The 22,978-nt window shown below is 38.2% G+C and overlaps 1 protein-coding gene across 1 annotated transcript in view; it reads left to right on the forward strand.

Moving 5' to 3' along the window:
* Positions 1-22,978, forward strand: part of LOC126457564 (uncharacterized) — a 332,561-nt gene that overhangs the window by 224,787 nt on the left and 84,796 nt on the right. Inside the window, exons 14-15 of the mRNA XM_050093978.1 lie at positions 9,869-10,891; positions 17,819-18,023. Coding sequence (XP_049949935.1) covers positions 9,869-10,891; positions 17,819-18,023 — 1,228 coding nt within the window. The remainder of the gene's footprint in view (positions 1-9,868; positions 10,892-17,818; positions 18,024-22,978) is intronic.

The following is a 22,978-nucleotide window of genomic DNA, read 5'->3' on the forward strand; positions in this document are numbered from 1 at the left end:
GGTGGTAGGATAATGGAGAAAGAAAGATAGAATTGAAGAAACTATTCACTACCTATAAACTACCAAATCCTACAGCTACTACATAAAAAAGAGAACATAATACATTATAACATTTGCATCACCTTCAAGGGGTGTGTGAAAGGCGGTGCTTATAATTTACCAAATCATGGGTAAATGTAAGTGTCCTTACGTCAAGTCTGTGAAGTGTAACATCATGACAGATTCTCAGTTTGTGTTCTGACTGTTCATATGACTAGGTGTATTATATCTTAACAAACCCTTGCATGAGTAAATCACATATCTGCTCAGTACTTCCTCGATATCTCCACTTCTTGTGGATACCGTCTATACAAATGGAAAATGTACCTCACAGAGATTGTCTCTCTCATAATGTGTATTATATAATAACGTATCAAATTTCCTCTCACGAGTTCAACCATGAACTTCCTTCTACTTTAGTGAAGGTTAAACATCATGTATGTTGTGTATATATATATCATTTCTTTCTATAAAACATAAATAAAGAACATAGTATTATAATTGACAGTAAAATATCTCTTTCTCAGTGTCCGTTGCTCGATGCCGGTTGCACAGGTGGTCACTGCTCCTTTGCACTTACCTTGCATTACCTGAAAAGTCAAATGTTGTCTTCAAAGTAGATGTAATTTTGTCATCTGTTCACTTAAGTGGAGGTGTTGTAGGAGTCGCAAAACGGCCTTAATAACTCTCCTATCTTTTGCTTCCTCAGGGTCTTCTGTCATGTGTAAGTATAATAAAGGCTAACATGGCCCTAAATTTCACTTTTGTAATTTTTTTTCGTGTTTCAATCGTCTTGTTAAGTTCAACATTGATTAGTTGTTCTCCTACAGATAATTGACATATGAGTCATTCCATGTCAAATCAACACACCTGTTTTACCTCACCCTCTTAAATTTTGCTGAAAGTTGGTATACTTATAGTGGGCACTGAGACTAAGAAAAATACCAAATTTGAATTTTCTATCTCAAACCATTCCTGAAATATGGCTATGTAAACTTTTCAAAAACCAGCCAAAAATGTGTGAACGGACCTTTTTAAAATTGTCCTAGGAGCTGCCCTAATTGAGCTAGAGAACTGGGAAAGGTGTCATTTTGCAGCATTTTGCATGCTCTTTCCAGTGATAGACAAAAAAACATATTTTCTAATTAATAACCTTTTTCAAACTGGTAATTAATATTTTGATTTAATTTTTTTGCAAAAAGTACATAATTGAAAATTTTCAAAATATTGCCATAACTACTTCATACTATTGTAAATTACATGGCAAAATATAAATCTGGGATGATGATGGGTTCATTGTTAAAAAAAATTATTCTGGACTCTTGTTTTTCACTAACGGCCCTAGTTTGACCAAATTGACCTTTAACAAACATGAATTTTTTTAAATATACTGAAAGGTAAGTAAAGAAAGTATTAGAAATATCAAAACATCACCTTATTAAATCAAAACCAATCAGCATATTTTATAATTAAGTTGATTGCTTATTTTAATTTCATGTGACTTCACTAACAGTATATTAACTGATATAACAAAAACAAGAAATTGAGCATTTAACTACAAACTGAAATAAAGTATGAATAAGTACAAGTATTTACATAATAGTTCTGGTCCATGATGTTTGAAATGGAACTATTAAACAAATTAAATACCTAATGCTTGTTTTTGAGTAACAGGTATCTGTACATAGCTAAATTTAACGCAATAGGTACTAACAATAATTCTGAAACAACTTTCTATAAAATATGCATTAACACTAACCTGAGACAAAAATTAAGTTTTGAGTTGAAAGCAGTTTCCCAATAAATTGTCTTGGAACTTCACATATTACGTTTTAATAAAGCTGACTGGGTTTGGTTTACATCACTTTCATTAAGAATGTATGTTCTCCCTGTCAGAGTAAATGGATTCGCTTTTGTGAGAACATCCACAACTGACACCCACAGGACATCTGCATGTGCAGGATAAGAGAATGACTTAGCTGGTCTACATGGATGAAGAAAAGTTATTTTCACTTCATCAAGCTCTTCGTTTTTTTTCTAAAATGTATCCAGGCCACCAGTTTCTGCCATATACAGTGGTGACATAGCCTGATACATCTTGTAACTTCAGTTTGTCTGGTGATGTAGTTACTTCCCTCTCCCAACTCTGCATATCACCTGAGAAATATTTGATTATTAATTTTGATGTAGTGTTGGGAATGAAAGCGTGAAATTGCTGTGTTTCTTTGATTGTAATGCCTCTTCAAGTCGGCTTTTTAAGAATATTTCTGAAGCATCGTAGTCTTCTTGAGTGGAATATGCAAAATCAACATTTGTGATATTATCTACTGCCCACTCAAATAGCTCTCGTGCGGTTTGGATCTGATTTTGGTATGGCCTTTGCAAGCTTGCACGAGCTTCCAGTCTCTTTTCTGAACCCCCTACTCCATCACAAGGCCCTTTCCCAAGTGCTCTGGCTGAAAAGTACCACTCAGCTTTTATGTTGAAGTCTTCCTCATGAATGCAAAGGTTCAGGAAGTTTTTCTTATTTTTATACTGAGTGGCAGAACCGTCAGAATAATAGTATATCTTTTTTGGAGTCTTTTGAAATTTATTTGTTAGATATGAAATTAGCTTCTTTTGAAAGGTGTAAACCACAGTTGTATTGTGCTCCAGGCAATCAGAAACAATGACAAAGCTCATATGCTCAATTTTGCTTTCCTGTTTGAAATATATTACAAAAGGATGAATGGTAATCTGTTGTCTTTGTCCAGTGGAAACTCTGAGCTTCATCCTGTAGAACTATACTATAATTTTCTGAAAAATCACATATGACAACAAATTCAGATTCCATAAGGTTTTCTCTTGTGGAGTTAAGGAATGTTCGTTGTTGCTTGGCAATGAAGTCATGCCGAATCAAAGTCGACATCTTACTACAAAATAAATCTATGAATTCTTCAGAAGTTTTCTGAACAATTTACAGATTACATCGGTCAACTGACATCCACTGTCAGAACTGAACTTGTTCAATTAAGTTTTCACGAAAGGAGTCTTTTAAAATTTTACATATGACAGTTTCTCCTGGGCAGTATTCACAGTTTCCCATGTTGCAATCAACTGATGATGGGTTGCAAAGCATTTTTGCAATGCACTGCTTATAACTGTTTAAGTTGCTGTTTGTTACTGTATTTAGTTTGGCATTTTCTTTCATTAATTTTATGTTTTGTTGAGTTGTGCACACACAGACAGTGTGTGTGCACGCCACTCCGGCCAGCTAATACACAATGTTTTGGTCTCAACTCACCAAATTTAGAGAAACCTATTTTTATGTTAGGAAACTTGTCTTTAAAATGCTTGTGAGCTTCTTTAAGGTTACACAAAATAAGTCTTTTTGATATATTTGTTTTATTTCCACTTGTTTCTGTAATTGTCACACAATCTTTAATACCTGGCATTGCCCTGCTAACTTCATCATTTTCATAAAATGAATGTACTATTTTGACAGTTTCTGTTGGTAAACACTTCCCTGGTTTTGTGTTTGGACCTTCCATGAATCCTTTCTCTTTCAAAATTTTTTTGGACTGCCGAACAATGTAATTAGGGGCATTAAATTCCTTCATTATTTTCCTGACACACCACTTTTCAGGTAAACTTGTAAGAATCAGTAGTTTTTTTGATCTACTTATAGAATTTTTAAAGTTTCGTGTAAGATTTTCAAGAACGGATTCATCAGTATCAGAGTCTGACAAAGAAGTTTCAGGAGCAACAAAAAGTTTACGTGTCGTTGGTGAGATTTTCTTCACTTTTGATTTGGCATAATGCCTAGATGTTAGTTTTCTCTTGTCAATTGGGGACTCACCTAGTTCGTGAAGTGTTGTGTTAAATGTTTTAACAGCTACTGAAGTTGGAGTGAAGTCAGGGTCTTGGTCTCTGATGATTATCTCTGATCCAGAAGATTCTTCTTCCACACTTGCATCACTGATGGGCTCTGGTGTATTTTTCAATTTGGTTACATCTTTCCTACATTTATCACAAATCTTGGCACCACTTGGTATTTGAGGAAATAATTTGGGCATCCATGTTGTGACATTTCTCAGTTTTTTTTCTGTCTCTAATAAAATGATTTGACTTCTTCAATGGATTACAACACTGCACTCTTACAGCACTGCACTTTTTACTTGGTTCCATATTTATACAAAAACCACTTATAAACTGTCCTTCAATGTATAGATTTACTTGGAAATGAACTATTAAATATAATAGATACAGACTGGTCAACACAGAGGTAACAATTGATTTGCAATACAACCACAGTGCACAATAATGCTGTAAGCACACAAAGCCTTAGAAGGTAACAATGCAGACTTCATAATCTCAACAACGGCTCCAGTCTCTGAATTATTGTACAGACATGAAGCCCTATGTATACGGTCCTCTACTGATGTACTAGGTCAGTTTGGTCAAACTAGGGCCATTAGTGAAAAACAAGAATCCAGAATAATTTTTTTTAACAATGAACCCACATCATCCCACATTTATATTTTGCCATGTGATTTACAACAGTATGAAGTAGTTATGGAAATATTTTGAAAATTTTCAATTATGTACTTTTTGTAAAAAAATTAAATCAAAATATTAATTACCATTTTGAAAAAGGTTATTAATTAGAAGTTATGTTTTTTTGTCTATCACTGGAAAGAGCATGAAAAATGCTGCAAAGTGACACATTTCCCAGTTCTCTAGCTAAATTAGGGCAGCTTCTAGGGCAATTTAAAAAAAGTCCATTCACACATTTTTGGCCAGTTTTTGAAAAGTTTACGTGACCATATTTCAGGACTGGTTTGAGGTAAAAAATTGAAATTAGGTATTTTTCTTAGTTTCAGCGCCCACAATAAGTATACCAACTTTCAGCAAAATCTAAGAGGGTGAGGTAAAATTTTTATTTAAAGTGTGTTGATTTGACATGGAATGACTCTATGCCATTACTTAAATCTATGATTGCGTTGTGTTCATTCAAGAAATCCATCCCTAGGATGCAGTGTACAATAAGCTTGTCTACAATCAGAAAATTACACTTGAACTGTGTATTGGAAAATGTGAAGTTAACAAGGGCTTGCATGCGTATGTTCTTAGATTTAGTACCTACGGCTCTAACCACGTGGCAATTCTGTACAGGTAAAGTAGGTATGTTTATAATTAGTTTCAATTCATTATAGAATGCGGTTGACATCACACTTGCAGCAGCATCAGTATCAAGTAAAATTTGTACATCATAATCGTTAAACTTAACCCATGCCTTTGCTTGTATGAATTCTTTAACACAACTGTCTGATTTAATGTTTTTCTCATTGGTTAATTCCTGTTCTGCTGTCATTTTGTCATCGTACCTGAGGAAACAAACCGTCTCAGCCGTTGCGCTCTTACAACATCTCATGACCGAAGCACGAGCGCTTAGCTCGGTTGTCGACTGTTTTCCATCATCTGCTGTGTTTGGCCGGGTTCATTGACCAGCTCCACTATGTTTACATTCCGACCAGTTGGCGCCCACGTGTCAGCTGATGGCGCGCCGCAATTGTTATTGCTACTTCGTGGCGGGGAGAGCATAACTGTACTGGGGAACGGCGGCGGATTCCGTGGAGGGTTATGATTTGTCATGCGTGAATTTTGTGTGTTCCACATATTCTGTCGGTGATTGTTGGAATTGTTATTGTTTTGGTGGTAATTATGTCTGTTATATGGCATGTTCCTATCAAAGTAGCCCGGGTTGTACCGGTTATTCTCACGTCTCCTATTGCGGTTGTTGTTGTACTGTCTGTGATTTTCATTTTGCATGTAGTTACCATTTTGATATGGGTGATAATTATTGTTGTTATTATTATTCCACGAATTTCTGCGGTTGTTCCTACCGTCATACACGTTTCCATTTGAATATGTTTCGCGCGCAGGCATCGTATTGTGTCGCGGCGCGGACAGATGGTTCCACCAACCACCGTCACTACGGTTCCTTTGGGGTGGGTGCTGATTTTGGTTACTAATATGAGTAAAATTTGAATGGCGTGAATCGCCTCTGTAAACTACGTCCATTTGATCTAAGAAGTTTAAGAAAGTCTTAATGTCATTCTCCGGTACTCGTGTTAATCTGTCTCGGTATGGAAAGGGTAAGTGGCTCTTTAAAGTGTCAATTATCGCTGGCAAGTTGGCTGGTTTGGACCAGTACAGTGTCTTGTCTAGGTACCTCTCAAAGTATTGTCTTAATGTCTCTTTTTTAGGGTCATAGGTCTCGGGGTTGCACACTTCTCTCCTTAGACTCTGTTGCTCATTCTTGGACCAGAATTCGTCCAAGAAGGCTTGTTCAAACTGTTCAAACTTAAGGCACCGCCTTTCATAGCGGCACCCCACTTATCTGTTCATCCTCTCATGAGATTGGTGACGTATCTGATTTTATCGACTTCTGACCAACTACGTGGAAAAACACCGTCAAACGATCTAATAAACACAGTAGGGTGGACTTTATGCTTGTCCTCACTGGAAAATGTCTGGAAATACCCATGCCTTACAAATGTGTCATCGGCCATGCCGGTTGGCATAACTGTATTGACGTGGTTTGTGTCTCTTGCTACTCTAGGTGTCATACCGTAATATTGCTCGTTTGGTGGAAAAGAAAGCGGCACATTGTAATTTTGATTTGAAATAGGTGATTCCACAATAGATGTTCTGTCTGTGTCATTAGCCATGGTTTTAGCTGTTTTGTCGTTCCCTGACGATTCGTTTGCACCAATCGCCAAACACAGCACAACATTGTCTCGTAGTATTGTCACTTCGTCTTCTATGTGTTTTGTCTCGTCTTTAACATGTGTCTTTGTTTTTGAAAGTATGTCCTGTGTAATTGTTTCAAGTTTTTTGTCCAGATAGTCGTCACACAATTTACATTCATGTACAATTTTTTCGGCCATGTTGGTGTCGTTTAGTGACGCGAGGTCCGCTCGGTCTTCTAATTTTTCTATCTTTTCTTTGAGGTGGGTTTGTTCAAGAACTACCATTGTGAGCTGTTGGGTAATATTTCCCACTTCTTCAGTCAGCTTTTCTTGGGTGGAGCTAGCTGAAGTGTGGGCCTGAGCTAACTCTTCCACACGGGTGTTTACTTCCTGCTGCACATTCACTATTTGAGTTAACTGATTCTCACATCGGGTGATATTGTTTTTTGTTTCATGTGTGAATGTAACCAAAGTTTCTTCCTGTTTAGTGACTCGGTTGGACAATGTCTCAGATCGCTGGCTGAGCTGTTGAGTGGTGTTATTTAATTCTGTCATCTGTTTTGTCGTTCGTTCAAAATTTTCGGTCATAGTACGGTTTAATACGTCAAATTTTTTGTCACTTTTATCTAGCCTTTGTTTAAAGTTTTGCGTCAATTTTCTGACTAACGTCTCGTTTCATGTCTGCAAATAACTCTTAATAGTCGGTCCAGTTTGTCAGTCTCCTGTGTCCGATTTGTGTCACGTTGCTGAATTTGTCTCATATTCGGTTCTGACATTGATGTTAACAATGGCGCTGACGGTCTAGTCTCGCGTCCATTCCACATTTCGTCATTTAAAGTCGCCATCTGTGTATTATCACAAATGTTGCAAGTTTGAGGCAAATTCATTGCATTGATCTGTGAACTCGTCCATGGTGGGAAACGCGGATTTTCTTGTTGGTTGAACGATGAATCTAGTTCACTTAACTCATGTGCCGAAACTATCTCGACCTTATCGCGTCCATTGTAATAGGATGTATAATCGTAAGTCAAAAAGGGAATAATATATGTCTGATTAATAAAGATTTGACTCAAATTTATGTTGAAATATTTTCTCGTCAATGTAAATGATTGCTCTATTGCAAACAATGGTTGAAAAAGATGCAGCAGGGCGAATAAAATTTTTCGTAACAAATGACTGTTTGGTGGTCAAATTCACGATCTTCATATGCTACAACAATACTATAATTGCCACAAACTACAATAGAGATAGATAATTTTGGAAAAAATCTAGAAGAAAACTACAGGATGTGTGGAAAGGGAAAAATGGATTCTGCAGTTGGCTATTGAATGTTTGAATGAAACATAATTGTGTGACTCACCTAAATTTTCTGTCCTGCAGCGGCTGGTCAATCACTTCTGCATTAATCGTATTCGTCAAATTATGGATTTTCTTAATACATCTCCATCGGATAATCACCAAAAGGTCTCAAAATAACAGTTTTGCAACAATATATGCCATGTAAAGAAAAACAGATTGAATTAGTTACAAAATTCTTTACAATATTGTTGTATAATCATTTGCTTGGGTACAATAAAGTTGGTCATGTAGTTACTGTTTAAACTTCAGGATTTTTGGTTATTCTTTGTTGGGAAAAAAAAATACAAATTAAAGTTTCAAATTTGCTCAAAAACGACACATCCGAAAATTACGTCCTGTTGCAGGAGCCAGTTGAAAAGAAAAGAAAAGAAAAGAAAAGAAAAGAAAAGATTGAAAATGTGGGAAGAAATGATGAATAAAAAAGGTGTTTTAAAATCGTAAATGACGGTGAACAAGGGAAAGAATGAAATGCAAATTGGACTTCGTATTACAGAAAAGTTATCGGTCTTCGTGATTTTGAAAAGCTGTTGTTGGGGTGGTCCTTGTGGCATTTCTGAGCAAAAGTCAAACCAATTTCCTTTACCATGTTAACATGTCGTCTCGCGTGTGGCGTCCAGGTCTTCAAAAATCTCCTACTTCATTTCTGCGTGAAAAGTCTTAGCTGCTCCAAAATCTTGCAATAAATTTTCATTGTCCAGGAATTACTAATGTATATGAACTAAAACCATCTTGGTGTTGAATGCAATACATTTTACGTTGCTGCTTTCAACCTCCAAATTTCATACAATCTTTCACAACACGTCTGCACATCAGTGAGTTTTTTTGTCTTAATCCGACCAAGACTAACTAATAATTTTTTACATCTGAATTAAGCTTCGGCTCTCAAGTGACAAAAAACGGATAGAAAACAAAAAAAGAGTTACAATTTTAGTATTTTCTCTGCCGTCGTGTGCTCATACCGCTGCGATGGTATAATTTATATCTGAAAATTCAAAGTCCAGCTACAAACCTATCCATTTCCCTTTTTAAATTTTCTAATCTACCTGCCCGATTAAGGGATCTGACATTCCACGCTCCGATCTGTAGAACGCCAGTTTTCTTTCTCCTGATAACGACGTCCTCCTGAGTAGTCCCCGCCCGGAGATCCGAATGGGGGACTGTTTTACCTCCTGAATATTTTACCCAAGAGGATGCCATCATCATTTAACCATACAGTTAAGGTGCATTGCCCTCAGGAAAAATTACGGCTGTAGTTTCCCCTTGCTTTCAGCCATTCACAGTACCAGCACAGCAAGGCCGTTTTGGTTAGTGTTACAAGGCCAGATCAGTCAATCACCCAGACTGTTGTCCTTGCAACTACTGAAAAGGCTGCTGCCCCTCTTCAGGAACCACACGTTTGTCTGGCCTCTCAACAGATACCCCTCCATTGTGGTTGCACCTACGGTACAGCTATCTGTATCGCTGAGGCAAGAAACGGCAAGGTCCATTGTTCATTGGGGGGGGGGGGTCAGTTCAAAAAAGTCACACAGAACCTCAGTTCAGAGGAGATTTATCAGTTGCTTGATGAGTAGATTTTTTATCTATCCAAGTAGATTATACCACAAATTCTTTGTTTGAATATAAATTGTAGATTGAGGTGGTAACTTGTATTCCAAGAAAATGTTGCATTTTTATTATTTTATATTTTAATATTTGTTATCTTTTTTAATGCTACTTTCGAATGATTTTGTTTTCAGCCTGGTGGAAGGTGCAATGAGTTCATACGTCAAATTGGAGCCGCTCCACGAAATCCAGTTTCAAGACCAACCAGAAGTTGTACTAACCATATGCAACAAAGAGGGAGCCATGGAAGCAGTAATCAATGTGGTGAAAATGGAGAGTCATGTTTAAGATGGAAGCATTCGGTAGAATCTTCCAATGATAATTCTGAAAGGAATTACAATGAGCAGCATGTTGAATCTATATTACCAGCATCTCCAAACAACCACAGGGAAACTGTGTTTGAGAGTAGAGTTGAGACTGCAGTGAATATGACTAAAGGCCAAACACTCAGTTGTGATTCAGAGATAAGTGAACAGTCTGGGGAAAGCAGCTCATCAAAACCAAGTGTATCAGTTACATCAGAGGAATTTGTTCCTCTTAATAGCATGGCTTGTACTGAGTTGCCTGAGGCAGAAGTACAGCAACCAGTTCTCCCATCAAGTTTGGATAGTGGAGAGACCAGTACAGATATTAAAAATGTCTGTGCCGGTGGCAAAACAGTTTCACAAGCTGTGTCTGAGATCCCTCATTCTTCCTTGTCACCTGTGTCTGGAAGCAATGACTCTGCACCATTTTGTACCCATTTAGACACTCCTGCCATGAAAAAAGGTGTGTCTCATTCAGTCTCTCAGAATGTTAGATGCAGGGCTGATCAGTCAGCAACAGTAAGGGAAAGTATTCCTAGTTCAAGTTCACATTCACAGTCAACTATTATTGAAAACAGTAACAGTTCACAGTGCACAGTTCTACATACGGGTGGCATCACAGAAAATGTCTCTCAAAAATCTGTTGAAGCTTCTCTTAGTGAGAACTATGGTGAAAGAACCAAGAATGTGACTGCCTCACAGCTTCAGGAATCGGTTGGACGATCAACAGCTACACAGACACCAGGTCCTCCACTTGGACAGCCTGACCCTGTAGGGCCATCAATTGCATCAGATCCACCTGCTTTACAAAATGGTGTGTGTCAGCAGTTTCCAAGATATGGGACTGGACAGGTAAGTAGACATCCTGTTATTATCATTTGGGAAAGGGAGGGAGGTACTTACTATAGACTTCAACAAATGATGATATTGCAATTATTAGAATATTGGCATCAAGTATTGACAATGTAGGTAAAGATAGATTGCTACTTACCATAAAGAAGACATGTTAAGTTATAGACAGGCACAATTAAAAGACACTTAAACAAAGCTTTTGGCCACAGCCTTCATCAGGGGAGGAAACAGCTAAACATTTAAGCTTGCGGACAAAAGAATTCTCCTTTTAAACTAGAAAATGCACGTGACAGTCAGGCTGTAGTTCCTGAAGATGGTGGTCGTGTGTGTGTGTGTGTGTGTGTGTGTGTGTGTGTGTGTGTGTGTGTGTTTTTTATTTTAGGAGGAGGACTTCCATTATTCCAAAGCTTAAATGTTTATCAGACGTTTTCATTGTACCTGTCTGTGACACACCACCACCTTCATGAAGTGAGTAGCAGCCTATCCTTTTCATTGGTGTTGTACCCAGATAAGTTTTGATAATCTTCCAGACATCCTTTATCACATTTGACGACATCTTGCAAAATGTGAAATACAAACTATAATCAAGTTTCAGTAACCTCATTCAGCATTTACACTAAGATAAGGAAGCACGTCATCTGTGCCTATTAAAATCTTATAGATTTTTTCGTTTTCAATTTTTAAGGATTTTTGAGAATTGGCTTTCAAGGGAACTTTGGGGAAAAAGCTGATTTTGAGGTGTCTGTTTATGCTGTTTATTCGGAAGAATACTGAGCATGCTACTATTATGCGTAGAAATAGCCGAATGCTGCTGGGATGCCCCAAACACAGCTAAGAGTTCCTCAAATGCTCTGGTGACAGCTCTGTGCACAAACATATTTGAACCTTTCAGCTCTGCTCTGTGCTATTCTCTTCCATGGCACTCTGCTCAAGCACAACTATACCGTATTTACTCGAATCTAAGCCGCACTCGAATCCAAGCCGCACCTGAAAAATGAGACTCGAAATCAAGGGAAAAAAAATTCCCGCATCTAAGCCGCACCTGAAATTTGAGACTCGAAATTCAAGGAGAGAGAAAAGTTTTAGGCCGCACCTCCAAATCGAAACAAAGTTGGTCCATTGTAATATGAGACACAATTTAGGTCGAATGAGTGAAGATACAGCTACAGTAATTTTGCTTCGAGTTGTAAGCTTAGCAGTTAAGCTTTACCAGGTAGCCATTGCCATGCGTCAGGTGCTCTGTCCGTATCTATAGGGGTACCCTTCCTTTTTCACGTGCTTCGTCTGGTTTGAATCGATTGATTATTTTGCTTTGATCTGATAAGTGTTGTTCTCTTTGTTGTAGGTGTTTACGTCACTCTAAGCTGAAAATGCGTTACTGTACTTCGTCATGCATTGTTTGTCGCATTCTGATAATGAGTGTTTACGGCCTGTCGCCGCTCGTGGCATGGCTTGCTTTTGTGCGCGCTACCGCCACTTACAGTTAAAAAAAGAGAGAGGAATCGTCTCATTAGTGAAACAATGGTAAGAGACTGCTATTTGTTGTTACTTACACTGCTGCTTTCTTTGATAATGATCAACAAGAACCAAAAAATAGGCTGTGTATGATAGAAGATGTTCTGAACGAGAGCTTAGCCAAAATTTTTCTCCGTTTGAAAATCATTGCAGACGTCTCTTTAGCACATTACATTCTTCACAGAAATTAGAGTCATCTTAGATTTAAAAATCTAGTCAATTGCCATGTCTCATTTCTGACTGTATCACTATTAGGCATAAGAATAATACGAACATAAACATGACATGATATGTATATTCTTCCGCGTTTGCTGTTGTCTCACTCTAGTTTCTTAGTTTGTTAGGCAAACAGAGTTTAAATGAGATAGCAGCAAACACGAAAGAATACATGCCAAAATGTTTATATTTGTATTATTCTTATGGTGAAGAGAATACTGCATGTGATTCACAATTCATAAAAGTTCCTATAAGCAACCATCTCTTCTCACAGGTAGGAAAAAATTCAGAACGTAGAGTTGGCCATGCTGACAAGCATCCCAAACAGTCTTGCCAGACGGATTTTCGTAGTACATTGAAATGCTGCTACATTCGAAGTTGAACAATACGGATTTTGTATTTTCTTCATTGGATAATGTATGAAAATGCAGTGGTCAAAACTCGAGGCGGAGAAAAAGCTTGTCTTCCACCTTTTTTTAAATTTATTTACTGACGCAGAGGTTTTGGCGCCAGTATTTATCTTTGTGCCTTTTTCTTAATGCAGTCCTCCCTCTTTCCCCTTGAGTGAGGGCATGGTCTCCTTGAAGAAGCCACTTACTGTAAAGATGTCTCAGGTGAATGTTAGGAAAGGTCAACGCACATCATCTGTTCTTGAAGTTGGAAGGTCATGCCGCCAGAAATTATTAGCTTGTCTGTCTTGTGATCCTTAACTTCCTGGATGAAATGTCCCTTTGAAAGAATCCAGCACTGCCCCCCCCCCCCCCCCTCCGCCCTGTTAAGCAAAGAGCCTAGTGTTCTGTTCGAAACAGCCTACAATCAAATTAGCATCAGGTTGTTTGTCTTTCATCCCTTTCTTGATGTTTAAAAATAAGTCCTGCAGGCAGTTTTTCTTATGAGATCCTTTTCTTGTTAAGAATAACATATGGGGGCAGCTTCCTCCTGTCTACTAGTGCATCCATCATTTCTGTTGTTACGGCATTTGCACTGCCAGAACTGTTTACAGGAACACTTTTAATGCCCTTCCCATTGACAATAAAATTTAACGGCATATCAAAATAAACAGACTTCTGATCGCCCTTGTCCATATGGCCAAGTAAACAACAGTCGTACCATTTCTTTAGATTATCCGTATCACTAAATGGCTATGGTCACCCAATCTCCATTGCAGGTTGTTTATCTAATGGCTTCCAGAGGCAACAAAAAGTTGATTTACAGTATTTCAGTTGGTTATTGACCGAATTTAAAAGTTTAGAGTACTGTCATAATTTGCTCATTTAGAGGTATAATCTTATGTTAAAGGTTCAGCATGGCAAGACAGTTACTATAGTTGGAAACTGTTTCTAAGCCTTGAGGCAGCATAACATACAAAACGCAAATTGTGCAAATTAAGTCATCTAGTGTTTCAGAAAGAGAGCTCTTAGCAACTTCCAGCAAACTTATCTTATAATTTCAAATTTTCTCGAATCTTTTTCTTTCGGGCATCTGCCCTCGTTTATTCTGCATCATAATGTAGCCCCACGATCAACATCCTCAAGCACTATCTAGTGCTTACTTTGAAGTTTGTGACATATGCAGTTGGAAAATTCCTTTTTATCTCCAGTGTCTTCTTTTGGATTAGTTCTTGAGCAGTCAGGAAGCCTTTATTGTGTTTCCCTTGAACGTAGTGAACAATATGCTACTGCAGTTCAAGAAACCCTTCCTACTTCAGTCCCCTGAAAATTTAGTGTGCAGAACTGGTTATTCTCAATCTACCATCACCTTTGAACATTCATTTCTACACAAATTTTCTTCCTGTTGTACAGTTGCTTGAGGCCTACACTTCATAAGTCACATTAACTTAAAATTAGCACCATATTGTCTGCGTGTACCAACTGTAAACCATGAACTCATTGATCCACAATTCTCAACAGAGAATTAGCATCCACTACCAACTGAGGGGTGGAAAGTATAGAAGGCTACCATAAGAATACAACCGGCACAAGAACTAAAATTTTCATGCAGTTTGCAGGGGCAAACACCCCTTGGTGACCAACGGGTAAACCAGTCCCATGGCATAGGGAAGGAAAAATAGTCCATCAGGAAATTATGTTATGTGTGATTTAGTGCGGATGCAAAATTATTTCAAGTATTGTTACCTAAGTGTCTCCACTGTAGGAACTGATGTAGGACTTGATATTTATGAATGGAAAAAGTTAATAAAGTGGATTAGCTGGTATCATTGTAGCCCAAGAGAGATAGAATTGGAGGTGACGGACCATTGTTTGGGATAACATGTCTGGGTTTGGCCGAGGTAGGGCATTTGTCAGACGGCAGTTCGTGGCAACCCCAGCAGCAATCTGCAATCAACTATTGCTATGGGTATAGAATGCTCAGTATTCTTCCTGGCATATGTGTTTGTCTTGATGATGAATAAATGGAATAAACAGTTGCCATGATATTGGCCATTTCTCGCAAGTTCCTTCGAAAGCAAATTCACATTTTACCAGCCAGTCTTAAAATACTAGAATGTGAGTATAGGAAAAATTAATATTTGTTCAGCATGAGACACACACACGCCAGGAAGAATAATGGGCACACTGCTATCCATAGCAATAGCCAAATGCTGCTGGGGTTGCCCCAAGCTGCTGTTTGACACACGCCTTACCTTGGCCAACACCGGGTGTGGATGCATTCTCCCAAACAATCCTTGGTCTTCCAATTCCCCTTCCTCAAAATAAAATAAGTTCCCTCTCTCTGGCTGATATCCCAGGTATGCTCTTGTTATGAGCTTTGGACAGCAGTATCTTTCAAAATGTAAAGCAGACTTGTGGTGGCTGCCCAATGCTCTGCTCTGCAGAACTGTTCCTCTATAATCTGTGTCTAATAAACCTAGTGCTGGCTTAGAATGAGGTTAAGTCTCTGTGCATCTTTTGTTTTTGCATATTTTAACACATTAGATAGTAAACACCAGACTATACTTACTAAGTTCTACATAGTCCAGCGAACACTCTGACAGTTGAGATGTGATGTTAGGAATGTACTCTGACTAATGATGAACAGACTGTTCATCAGTCAAGTCAGTCAGGGGATTTTGTTGTGGCTTGACCTCATGATAATGTGAGTCAATGATTTAATAGATACGGGAACCATTAGTGCAGTTAAAGGCAATTGTATTTATGTCTTTCATAATGGCTGTAGTCGCCACAGTGCTTGTTCCTTTGGACATCCAAGCATGTCTAGAGGAACTTTGCATCATAATCAGAACAACACAGGCACTGCAGTATCGTATTTATCTGCCAATACGGGCAAGCGACTTTCAATTAAAAGTCTGACCTTTATGGGAATATACATAATGGATGTATAAGTACAGGTCTTAGATGCATGATTGACGACATGTGGAAGTTGGGGTCTAGCTGTGAGTCATGCGTGGATAGCTAAATGGTAAGGTGGCCGCTCGCGATAAGTGGAAAATTTGGGTTTGAGGCCCGGTCCAGCAAAAAATTTTCATTGTCATCATTCCAACTGCTGATGGTTGTCCTTTTTCACAATTATGAATTCATTTAATTGTATTTATGGTGTCCCAGTTCTTCATGTTCTGTTAATTTGCTGTTAGAGCTGTTACAAGTCGCTATGAGTGTTAATGAGGTAGTAAAAAATAGGAATCAACACTCAAACTATGTCACAGTTTCTTTTGCCCATTGCAAATGGAAAAGTCATATGGATTTGGCTTGTGCAAAAATGAATTCACTTGGAAAATCTGCTGTCGTTTGTGCATGAGAGGTGCAGGTAAACTTCACAGTATTGACACTGACTGAGCTTGAGCATTATGAAATTTGTAACAGTTCTATCACATTCTTACTTCAAACTTTATAAATTATGCTTAACATCTGTCACCTACCTACACACTTCTGCATATCATACTCTGTTTCAGAACAGAACAGAAGTTTTCATGCCCAAATCAGCACTAATCTTTGTAAAAATTACAATACATGGAGGATACCTGTAACTAAAGTGAACACTAAATACATAACATTACACAATTCCTAGGCTCTTTGGAGATATACCTGATCTTTGATTTTATGAATGCTCCGCATGCTGTGCTCGGAGTCAGTAAACCTTGTGACACAAAATGGAAAGGTCTTTAAGTGTATTCTGGGACAGTCTTCCTCCATATGGTTTACATACAAGCCTGCAAAGCATCAGGAGTGATAGTTGGAGGACAGTGACAAACAAGCTGTGAGCCAACAATATGTCAGGTGTGTGTGTGTGTGTGTGTTTTTTTTTTGTTGTTGTTGACATTTCATCTTGTTGAGGGGGGGGGGGGGGGGGATTAATCTGGCCTTGATGCCCCGATCAATCACGTATAGCATTTGTTAGCTACACTGCTCAGCAATGCAGGCTATCAGATGGCGGTCACAATTGTAGCATCTAACACTGTGTGACAATCACTGTAGGTTAGTTGGGAGTTGGCTTCTTGCAAAAACACTACATTTTGCCACTTGGCATCCCAACAACAATGTTCACGTACCCACCACTGTCTAAAGTTTTCGTGGTTTTTGACAAAGGAAACCAATGCAATGCCATGGATGCTTGTGTTCATACTCTTTACTCATACTGACATTGTGCTCTTTGTCATTTACGAAATGTGTTGGCACCTGCTTTCTTGCTTGTCCTTTCACTGGGCTGAGCTGGAGGTACATGTACATCAGTTCTTTGTTGTGTTAATCATTTATCATCAAAAACACTCTCCTGCGCTTCCTCTGAGTTTGGATTCATTCGGGTCATTCTTTCTGACAGCTGAAATTTTTGCGAACTGCTGCTGTATTATTTCATTCCTGAATTACCACTCTTTCTATTCATTCTGTCTTGAGTTCATATTGTATTCCCACAAAAGTGAAGAAATTGGTTTCTCCCAGGTGCGGAAACCATTAATTATGGGGTAATTTAGGTAGCTTGCACTTGCTCCAGATGGCACTTCAACAAAGAAGTGTAAGCACCAATATAATAGCGGATTTTTTGTGTCCTTAGTTAAAAAACGCTGAAGAATAAAAATTTTGCATATTTTGAGACTTTAATTTGTTATTTTTAGCCACACCAATTAACTTGTAATTACTGAGGAGGTATGAATGATGTTACTGTGTGTCTTATTTGTACGGCCTGATTGTAAACAGTGAATGCCTGCTTCAGATTACACACGATTGAATTTTTCTTTGACAGACAGTTCGAGATATATTTGGTCGACTGCAGAGGCTCTTGGATCATGAGAGGATGTACAGACAATCATTTATGGAACCAAGAAATCGAACAAACTCGCAGTCGACTAGACGAAGTGGCGGTGGTTTTAACACAACACCTGCACACTCAAATACGGCAGCAGACGTGTGGGGTAGATGGACTCGTCGCCATTCTGATATTTTGCCAGGTATTTTTTGCAATAGTGGAATAAAAAAGTGAAATGATACTACAATAAAGATTTTGTCTGTCACACCATAATTTCCAGGCTTCTTCAGAATAGCAAAATATCAAACACATGAGGAACAGGAAAAACACTGAAGTATTTCAAGTCATATATCTGAAGCATATATTACAGCAGCCCCTTTTCCCTCTTCTGGGCCGCTTCTGAATTTTCATGCCACATATCTGTGCAGAATTGATTAACATTTGTGCCCCTTTATGAGATTTTTCAAGCTGCAGGCTCTTACTATTAAGGGAGAATATTGCCATGAAAGATTTATGTGGCTTGTACAGTTACATGTCACTTAGTTTGTATTGTGATGTTCTACTATTTGCTTTTATGCTTCAAATAGTGACACTAGTTAGTCCAGCCCAAAAAAAAGTTTCAGTTATTGAGTGTCTTGTTTAAATGTAACTGAGCAGGCTAGGAACTAAAACTTACAAGGGGAGGCTACAACATTGGGATCATGGATTTATGTCAAATTTTGTACACATTTAATAGGCCATTAAAACAACTTTAAGGTGCAAGTAGCAAGGTAATTCAGAGAAAATCGCAAGAGAAGTTTTACGCGTCTGATATGTAACTGATATATCTTTGTGAAGGTGCAGGTCGTAAGAAGACATAGAGTGGTCAAGCGATTACCGTTCAAGCATTATGAGAGGGTCACGGACAAGCGATGTTTCCATTCCTGCTGACACTTATTTTTCAATCTATATTTTTTCATCACTGGCCACTTTATTTAATTTATATGACATTTGAGAGGTAATATAATTAAAGAAACTACGCACATTTTCATAAAGTTGTTGTGAATTTCATGTGTTATTTGACTATTTACTACTTGGAATTAAATTTTCAAGGACGAGGGACAGGGTTTGAAAGCCCAAGTTAATGATGCGAATGACGTTATTCACAGTCAGTAATATATTATGTCACAAAGTACAGACCACAAGAGTAATGTCCAATACCCCCGCCCCCAATTGTATTACCTCTCAGATGTCACTCAAATAATATAACCACTGATGAAAAAAATAGATTAATAATTAAGTTTTAGTGGGAGTCTTGAATTGTTGTCTGATAGATGTTTGTCACGAAGCTCGAATGCTAATTACTTGACCATCATAATCGCTAACGTCAGACACATAAGCATACATACATAAGCTGCATAATAGACACGTAAAACTTCTCTGGCAGTTTTTTCGGAATTGCCAGAATAGTGCACCTTATTACTTACACATCATGTTGTATTAGTAGCCTACTAAACGTGTACAAAGTTTGCAGTAAATCTGTGATTGCAGCATAATGGCCTCCCCTTGTTAGTGGTATACAACCAACATCTGCGTTATTTAGAACTTAACTGTGTATTCTACTGCCAACTTAACTGAACTGTAGATTCAAACGGAGTTTTGAAATTTGGTACTGATATGTTCTCATATACAAATTATATTTTGTCCTGGAATTCCCAGCAATGTGTGTTGCTTCTCTGCATCCATTGGGTACTGTAACCCAGTCCTGTTTTTCTGTTGTTAGTGTTTATGTATATTCCATATTCATTTCTCGTTGTAGGGACTACTTGTTCAGGTATATCCTTTCCAAATTCACAAGTTGTGCTGTGTCATGACTTCTTACCACTGTACAGAAATGGTCTTACTGGCTTTTTTCACAGGACATCTTCCCACCTTCCCAGACAAATTCTGCAAATTTTTTCCATTTAACAATTTCCCTCTGCAGTGTAATTTTTTCCTCTACAATACATCTTTCTGTTTACTTGTATTTTAATGTGTTTTCCCACATCCAGCTGTTAACATATGTACCTGTATATGCTTCATACATATTGTTTTCTACATATACTTTTCAGTAAGTTCCAAAGGACTGAAAATTAGTATGATGAGCTATACTCTGGGAGACCTTTTGTACCATGAGAGACTGTTTGATGAATCAGAGAAGCAATCAAAACAATTCCAAATGCATCAACTATTCATTTAAACAATGAGTAAGATGTGCAAAAATGAACGATTTTGAAAATTTAACACTTTACACTAAATAAAAAAGCATATCAGATTCAAATGCTTCACAAATTAGACCACACAGCTCGCCAAGCTGCATTTTACTGTTCAATAGAAGCTGCACATTGTTAACAAACACCTCGTGGATCACATTTTGTTAACTGATTAAGCCACATTCCACATCTGCGGAAAATTTAACGAAATTAATAAATTTCCAACAGATGGATAGCCAGAGGTTCAGTGGCAATGTGACCATTTCATTCACTGGATTCTATATGCTTGAATTTCTTTGCTAAGGTGTATGAAACAAATGTGTGGGATGTTGAGGATCTAAGAACTCAAACCCGAGATGTGCCTCAGCCATTTCACGAGATAGGTTTCAGAATGTATTCAAGGATTATCTTCAGTGATGCAAATGATGCTCCAAAATGGATGGAGGCCTTGTTGAAATTCATGTGTATTATATAAATGCAACCATTATTTTATAGAAGTGGATCGAGACTTTACGACCGTTGTGTATTTGACAGTAAATTTTAATTTCACATCTGTCACATCTTGTTATTATTACTTTATTTTGTGCCTCCATTCTCTTTTTCCACATCTATTTTATTTTCCAATTGCTTTTTAGTTTTTGGTTCATTTTTTCATGCTTTTGTGTATTTTATTACATCTTAGTCCTTGACTTCTTTGCATCCTCTTTTCTGTGCTCTGTGGTGTACTGTTATCTTTGGTCTAGCTACTTTTGCCAGTATAGATCAATTTCCCTATCACTATTGAAAACTAGCCCCACATAGTGTTCAGATGTTGCTGCCTAATCAATGTGATTTTTCTCGTTCCCATTTCCTCCTCACTATGACCTTGCAATCAAAATTCCCGCTTCTGTCTGCAACTCGTCTTTATACAACCACCTGCACATTTCTGGTTTCATCATTTGTTAACTTTTGGTGACCTAGTCCTAGCAGAGCCTCATCTCAATGTCACAGATGCCTAGAAACTACCTCTGTTACCTGCATAATGTACTCGTACTCTGCAATTGCGATTCCTGCATCCCATCTCATAGGTAGATTTCTTCACCCTTCAACAACCAGGCCAGTATTCATACCACCTCAGAAATCTGTCTAACTTATATATCTCAATCTCCTGCTTAATAATATCATTTTGCATCATAGCCATCACAGCCTTTATCAAATCTTCCTCATCAACATCTCATAGCCTCCTAACCGAGCACTGCTGACCATCTAGCCATCTAGGAAGGACGCCCAGTAAGTTTACATATTTTATTTCTCTACAAAATAAACTGTAACCATGATATTAGGGCTGAAGAGGTTGACTGGTATATGTTGACAGTACTCACACTGGCTTATGATGAACACCACACTACCTTGCCAGTATGCTGCCAGTCAATATGGAATTACCACTAAAAGTGGCCCGCTTGTGAACTGTGCTGTGTCATTTATTTTTTCGCAGCAAAACAACAATCCATCATTAACTTATGTCTGTGGGGAATGTTGTATGAGGATGAGACCTGGGTCCATCATCAGACCCCTGAGTCAGAATGTCAGAACATGATTTGAAAGGAACATGGTGAAAGTGCCCCAGAAAAGGCAAGGATCACACATTCGGGAGAGAAAATTATGGTAACCATCTTTTATGAATTGGGGGGGGGGGGGGGTTACTTGTTCACTATCTGTCTCACAACACGCCAAAATGAACGCAGGGAGCACTGTAATGTTTTGAAGAACCTACAAGCTGCCATCAAAGGTAAATGTCCTGGAGCTTGTCTCACAATGTCAGCCTCATTTAGCCTGCCTCAGGCATAGCTGGAGAGATTCAACTGGGAAGTGTTACCGCATACTTGGTATTCATGTGGTCTTGTGTATTCTCATAACTCAAAGGTCACCTTGGAGGTCAGCACTTCAATGTTGGGCAGCTGGTTACAAGCACAGGGTGTGACTGGTACAACACTGGTTTGGAAAAACTTGAGATGGTACCAAAAATGCTTGGAAAAATGTGGCGACTGTGTAGAAAAGTAACAGAAGCCGTGTATAATGTCAGTAAAATTATTTCAGCTTGATAAATTGTATGGAACATTATTATTATTATAAAATAGGGAAACACATCATTGGGTGCCCCTCGTATATCTGCCGCATCACCGTCTCACTTACACTGCCTAACACAGCTGGAAACCCAAGGTTGCAACACAGTCATCCGTGTAACCTCCGAAGCCTTTAGTCCTACATGCATTTCACTCATCACCATAGACCTCACCTCTAACACCACACCCAGATTCGATCATATCAGACTTGTTAAAAGTCTGTTTTTCTTAAACTGATTGCTGCAAGGGAAACACCTTGTCACTCACCTATCAGGCCAGATCCTGCCTAATTAAGTTTCGTACCTTCATCCAACTGTGATTCCTCCCCACTCCGACTGAATCAGCACTACAGATTTTATCTATCATTATAGAACTCTCTGCAATGAGAACAACCTCACAACAATAAAGTGAACCATTATTCACTACCTAAAACTTGTTAGAGACCTAATCATCATCTGCCTTTGTTGGTATGTTCTGCTATGATTACATGGTAGATTTGGTCATATCTTTTGACAAGACCTGCTGCAGTTACCCCATCCTAGAATTTCAGCATGACTTCAGTTCCACCTCAAAGACCTAGGCTCGTCAAAAAATATCACTTCAGAATCTGTCTTCCTCCTGATTCTTATCACTCCCTGAAGACTCAATTTTTTTTGTTTCCCAAGATCCATAAACTCACCCACAGTTGACATCTTTATAATCTAGGCCAAGGACATAATCTTCATTTCACCAGAGCCTAAACTACTACTCCCGCATTCACTTCACCTCCTGTTTAGCCACTTAACGTGATGTTGATTTTCTCCTCATTGATAACATTTTGTTCA

The sequence above is a fragment of the Schistocerca serialis genome, chromosome 2 (genome assembly GCF_023864345.2).
Source record: "Schistocerca serialis cubense isolate TAMUIC-IGC-003099 chromosome 2, iqSchSeri2.2, whole genome shotgun sequence".
NCBI classification, from domain to species: domain Eukaryota; kingdom Metazoa; phylum Arthropoda; class Insecta; order Orthoptera; family Acrididae; genus Schistocerca; species Schistocerca serialis.